General features: G+C 39.6%; 1 protein-coding gene across 2 annotated transcripts; it reads right to left on the reverse strand.

Annotated features, from left to right (window-relative positions):
* Positions 1-2,506: 2,506 nt before the first annotated feature.
* LOC143368243 (uncharacterized) lies at positions 2,507-5,229 on the reverse strand. 2 transcript variants are annotated; one of them, XM_076810769.1, is made up of 3 exons: positions 5,177-5,229; positions 3,677-4,043; positions 2,507-3,033 (listed from the first exon to the last, which is right to left on the reverse strand). In XM_076810769.1, exons 2-3 carry the CDS (start codon positions 4,041-4,043, stop codon positions 2,606-2,608), a joined length of 795 nt encoding a protein of 264 aa, XP_076666884.1. In that variant the 5' UTR covers positions 5,177-5,229; the 3' UTR covers positions 2,507-2,605. The 2 variants fall into 2 exon arrangements, with proteins under 2 accessions (XP_076666884.1, XP_076666892.1); XM_076810777.1 differs by lacking the exon at positions 5,177-5,229 and adding an exon at positions 4,456-4,566.
* Positions 5,230-6,386: the final 1,157 nt, after the last annotated feature.

The following is a 6,386-nucleotide window of genomic DNA, read 5'->3' on the forward strand; positions in this document are numbered from 1 at the left end:
AACTCAAAACAGCCAAACATTGAGATTGGACCTTCTTCATCTCGCCCACAGAATTATTCTACTCCAACCCTTCGTTAAAGAATCGATCCCTCGAACCTACATATCATTCTCATATCGCCCAACACAGTTTTTCATCTAAAGAGGCAAAACGCCTCGTCCCTGTCCGAGAACACGTGTTTATTAAACGCGTCAGTTGCCAGCGCACGTATCTCGACCAGTGATATCTCCTGATAATCGCGGCTCGCGCGATGCAGTGCGCGTTTCCTGCCGTCCAGCGTGGAGGCAGGCGGGCGCAAAAACTGTAGCAATCTCATTAGCAACGCGGACGGCTAGGGAAAAAGTTTCAGCCTCGCTGAAACGTGACCAGCATCGAGCGATTAATAAAAATACCGCCTCCGAAGCAGGATCGCGCGTTCGAGATCTCGTTCATGCCGGAAATGTCGGTGCCGATATTCCACGAGCCCATGAGTCACCACCTCGCGACATTTTAATTACCGCGAAGGAGAAACATATCCTCATTGAACGCTGTTTTTCTCGGGACCGCCCGTCAGGCGATCCTGACTCCTCTCCGACGTAGAAAGGTATGCTAACACGAATGAATCAATGAGTCAATGGAACAGGCGTGAGTCGTGTGTCGAACGGTGCTCGATGATGTCACTCCGTCATTATTCGAGATGGAGATCCAGAGAGAATCTTTTCACGGATCGTTATCGTTCGTCGACGCGGATTTTGTGTACAGCTTTTAAATTCGCAGCAGCGAGCGTCCTCGAAGGGGGCGGGACTCTGGCAAGAGAGACCGTACGAAACGTGACATCATCGGTGGAATTTTAAAAAAAAAAGCAAGGAAACGAGTCGGCTCGAGGCAAGATTTCCTATGATATAACGTTTCCCGGCGTTGAGCAACTCTGAATGCACGTACACGCTACATACGGCCGCACCACGTGTCTATAGGTCATTCAGAAAATGCGTGCCTCCTCGATATGAATCATCTTTTACTACACGCCGTAAAACGTTACACAACCGGTTCCAGAGCCGAGCCCTCTCGGCTTTTTATCGCGGCGTAATTGCGGCAACTGTGTGACTAATAAACTGTTGTGTTTTTTATTGATCACAATGGACGCGCGAGTGGAAGCGAGAGGGTGCTGCGCGAGCAAATGCGGCTCAAAGGGACGTTCGGCAACCCGGAAATTCAGAGAATTATGAAACTTGGTGTGCAAGTAGAGTAGTTCATCGGTAACGCAACCCTATTTTTTGTTGGTGCCATAGTGCAGTTTTTGGGGGTGAAACTTTACCCCTTGGAAAGAATGCAGAATTTTCTTTTGTTGGAATATCTCGAGAACGGTGAGAGATATCGAAAAGAAGTTTAAACAAAGGTTGCATCCTTTTTTTATATCTACAAAACCACGTAAATACAATTTTCAAAAATCCATATTTTTTAAGTTCCAGTCCCCCCACCAACCCTTAAAATTAAGTTTTTGTATTTTGTAAATATATGCTGAAATATCTCTGGATAATCTCTTTTTATTTATATAAACAGTTTACGTGTTATATTTTTTTGTTGCAAACAAATAAACCCTCTATTACGAGTTTGAAGTCCATTTTAGCAGTTTCCAGTAATAAAATGGTTTCTTAAAGCAATATCTAAATTATTATTTATGTAAAGTTTAGACAGCTATCAATTATTTAAGCAAGATCGTACGTACCTAAAATTGCTTCCAAGGTAAAACTCATTAAAATTAATCAATAACGTGCATGAATCATAATAAGTGTTATCTTATTAGGTTATTTTGGAAACCACGCGATAAATAAATAATACGTGAAGATTTACAATGTCTTTGCAAAATATATATGTTATCATTAAAGTGGCGCAGAATCGCACTGATGCCGATAACCTTGTCGAACCTTTCGATTTGCAGAATGTATTTCAAGGTTGAAGCCACTCTCGTATGCATTATAAATTTCTTCAACTCCGACAGCTGGGATGTTGCACTTTACGCGAGAAGCAAACAATTCTGCGATATTTTTGATGTTGTCAATATCTTCCAACGTAAATTGCGTTCCGAATGTTGCATAATTAAACAATACAGCATGTACAAAAAGAGGCTGCAAATGTTTAAATGAAAACTGCTATAATGTTATAATTAAATTTAATATGAATAAAATTAATGTAATATTAATAACTTTAATGGAATATTACAATATTTAACTGTAATATTATATATATATGTTATTAGTTGGATAGGTAAGTAAAATACATTTACAATCATTTAAAATTCATATACATATGCGTTATGCAAATCGGAAGGTTGGACAAGGTTATCGGCATGAATGCGATTGGGCGTTATTTTAGTGATAACATAAATATGCTGCAAAGTCATTGTAAATCTTATGTATCGTGTGGATTCTAACTCTCTGTGGGAATTGAATGTTAAATAACTCCCAGCTTAATTTTTCATTTAAAAACTCGACGACTTGCTCAATAATAATTGTGGGAAAAGAGAATACAAAAGAGAAAATAATGTCAGAAGTGGAATGCTCGATACAGTATTTATTACTTTATTTTATACAAATCGGTCGCCACTGTTCAAGTACAAGTACAACAAATCTAAAGTGCAAGTGCCAGTACAACTTTGGCCGCCATAAGCAGAGGATAGTATCCCCTGCATTCCGCGGAAAAGATGCCAGCTTGTTGAGCCTCCTGGACTACTTTCGCGTAGTGCTCATTGGAGCGGAAGGATAAATATATTTTCTCGAGTTCAAGCTTGTTACACTTACGAATAAAATCGCTGTACACATCGGAGTTTTGAAACTTCTCCTGGAACCGCTGCTCATACTTCCACACAGGGACTAAATTCCTAAATGCGATCGCAAAACGACTAAATCCGCCACATTCTGCGTCCTCGGAATTTGCCAGTGGCGAGACATGCTCGAGATCCAGGAAATCGTTCAGTCTCTTTTGCAGAGTGATATTGGCAACGCCAGCCTCCTGTACGTACTTCAGCAGGCTCTTCAGTTCTGGAATTGTGTCTGCATCTGCGACGAGAATCAACAAGCGAATGTTTAAGAGGAGGTTCAGGTCTAAAAATTGATTTTTTTTTATTTCATTTTTCGAATGTTCACCTTTTTAGTAATACGTGTTTAAAAGAATTCGTTGAAATTCGTACAATTCTCGAAGTTATAGGCATTTGCGTAGCGACAAATGCAAGGGTAACAACCGGCCACTCCGCGCTCACGTAAAACTTTAAAAGCGTTTTTCTCGAAACAGTGTTCTCAAAATCGGTGGGACCTGTATCTCCAAAAGTTATTATCCGATTCGACTGAAACTTTTTTTATTTTGAAGAATACACTTCTGGCTAGGGGGAAACCAGAACAAATTACAAATAATTAAAAATGTATAATTTTTAAAGACATTGAAAGGACGAAAAATATAGGAAAATGTGATTTCAAATTTGAAGTGTCGTTATTTAAAAAAAAATGTCACTTTTGTAATTTGTTCTGCTTTCCTCCCTAGCCAGAAGTATATTCTTCAAAATAAAAAAGTTTCAGTCGAATCGGATAATAACTTTTGGAGACACAGGTCCCACCGATTTGGATGAATTTTCTGATGCCTCGACTTTAACGACTCCCCAGTGCTGTCTGCAATGATTAATTATAAAAGAAAAAATATATTTTTCACCTGCAGAAGCTTCCAGAGGCGAGATGTGGTCGAGGTCCAGGTTATCGGTCAGTTTGTCTTTCAGGGTGTTGATGTCAAGACCAGCCTCGTGTACGTACTTCATCATGGTCTTTACCTCTGGAATTGCTTCTACGTCTTGGACGAGCAGCTTGAATTCGTTGGATTGCAGAATCTTCAGGGCGGCGTGGACATCCGTTTCGTTGGCCGCGTATGACATGAGGATGGGCACCAACTTATCAAGCGGTACCAGATCGAACACGTACTGTATCTCTTTGGCAAGAGCACCTGAGCCTGAAGCTGGGAGCTGGAGTGCGGACAGGGGACTGGCCACGGCCAGGACAGCCAAGATTGCTACAGCGAATTTCATCTGCAAGGAAAGTAGAATTCAATGAATTGTAATTGATGGGCATTACGAAATGTTGCTATCGAAGATGGTTTATTAAAGACTTTGTATCGTAGATAAATCTTCAGTGGAACTGATGAGCACTGTTTAAAATTAAGCTTTAGCATCTCGGTCCCGGTGATTAGTTTCAGGAACGCTCGCGTTTAAGTCGACTGGATTGTATCTTAATATACTGGTTTTATTATACACTATGTACACGTGGTTATAATTTCTATAATTACCTTGAATAAACAAACATCACCTTAAATTTGCCTTAGTCTAGCGATGTAAAGCAGCGGTAATTAAGCGCTCGGGAATGAGTGAGATCATTAAGCGATTAAGCGATCTGCGATTTAGCGCGTTACTGCAGAGGAAGCGACAGTGAAAGCACACTTACTGCGCAAGACAAGGTATCCGTATAAAGTGAAAGGATGCGTAATCGGGGAGATTTTCAAAGAGAGTGATCGAGGAGACCGACGTCGGTTTTCGGGTAGCGAGATCGAGTCCCTATCGGCGATGCCCCGGAAATCGCCAACCGATGGAAGGGGCGGGTGATCGACGCTCCACATGAGCAAGCAGGCCGTGCAGTGAATCAGCGCAAGTCGGTGCGTTTGGGGTCGGGAGATGGCGCGGTTATGTCGATTTCCCGAAGAAGCAATTTAAGTGTTATATATAATTTTTATTTGATATTGTATGAAACTGACTTATTGTTAGGCTCAACTGCCTTTCAAGTGATCCAACTATTTTGAATTTCCGAATGAAAATCTAGACGCTATGGAAGTGTGCAGTGTAAGTTTAATTAAACGGGAGGTTACATTTTAAAGCCGAGTAAACGAGTGTTTGAATTATTCGAAAAACGAGCGCAATATTAAAATTGTCATTTCGCAGGCTTATATAGGTTTGATTTATTCTCAAGTATTAGCGAAACCAAAATACGTTTTTACACCACCTGTTTGGTGGAGAGAATTCTGCCCGTTCGTTGTAAGTTAAGCCAGCGTACCAATAAAACGCTTTGATTGATTTGACACCGATACATTGAATTTAAAAACTGATTTTACTGAAAAGTTCCGTTCGAAATGGTTTCATGGCAAAGAAATACAGGCTGTTTCAGTACTTACCTTTGAGTTGCTTGCGACACTACTTCTTCCACTCACGGTAGAACTTGAGGAGCTAGATGCTTACTTATATAAATTTTTACTCCGACTTATATGTATATCTACTGCCTTCATCGCACCCAATAGACCATAGATTAATGTCGATAAGATTCTGTCAGACAGATCTTAGTGAATATAGAGATATGGTGCTGTATCACAAATTGAAGGAGTTCTTAGAATTATGAAAAAATTCACCAGGGATACAGTGTTCTTTCACGAGAATTCTTCCTCGAGAATTTCTGGTTGATAAACGAAGAAATATCAAAACGCAGAGATAAGACTATTGTATCGCTTATAAAATTTTAGCACAATCCAGAATTTCATCAAAAACATTCAAATGACTCGTTTCTGAGAATCCTCGAGAAATATGATCTGATTTTTTATTTCTGGAGAAACGAAAAATATCGAGAAATCAGGAACACTATTCAACACACACATCTGTATGACGTCTAAGTTTCTTCGGGGGCCGCGCCACCTACAAATGGGTCACCATCGCGGTTTTATTTACCTGGTGAGGTAGGATTTTACTAAGTTTATACAAGAATACTTAACATTAACGATATGCACCTATATTATGATTAATATAACATAAACAGATATAAAATTATACAATTTTACAATTATTTTGCACGATAATTTCTAAAACAGTCCAAACATATTTTCGGTGTGTTTAAACATTTAGGGCAATATGTTCCAGTCTTCTTGATATTTTCCTCGTTTCTTGTCGACTCAGGGAATACCTGATTTTCTCATAGCAATGAACACATTCGCCTCGTTGTTGCTGTCTGACAAGGAGAGGTTTTCAGGTGTCCGCTTCCGATTTCTTTGGTTTCGCATATATTTTAAAGGCCCCAAAAATAACAAATACTTACGTGTTTTTTTATTTTGGCCCGTTTGCATATTTAGAGGGTGAAATCACTTCTCAAAGTTCATACGAGGAGCATACAACAGTTAACATTGTTACCTAAAAGAATATTATAACATTGTGTACCTATATCAAGTATTTATATCAAGTTTTATTCAACATGTTTATGTTATGTTAATCATATTATATCGTTACTGTTAAATATTCCTATATAAACTTCGTGCTGTGAATCAGCGCAAGCCGATGCGTTCGGGATCGGGAGATTATGCTGGCAGTTGCAGTTGAGACTTTTCGTACTTGCACCTGAAC

The sequence above is a fragment of the Andrena cerasifolii genome, chromosome 1, assembly GCF_050908995.1.
Source record: "Andrena cerasifolii isolate SP2316 chromosome 1, iyAndCera1_principal, whole genome shotgun sequence".
In the NCBI taxonomy this organism is placed as follows: domain Eukaryota; kingdom Metazoa; phylum Arthropoda; class Insecta; order Hymenoptera; family Andrenidae; genus Andrena; species Andrena cerasifolii.

Coding starts and splice junctions, on each gene's coding strand:
- LOC143368243 (XM_076810769.1), bottom strand. CDS start 4,043: ATGAAATTCGCTGTAGCAATCTTGGCTGTCCTGGCCGTGGCCAGTCCC. Junction 3,034..3,676: donor GCCTCTGGAAGCTTCTGCAG/GTGAAAAATATA, acceptor TTCTCGTCGCAG/ATGCAGACACAATTCCAGAA.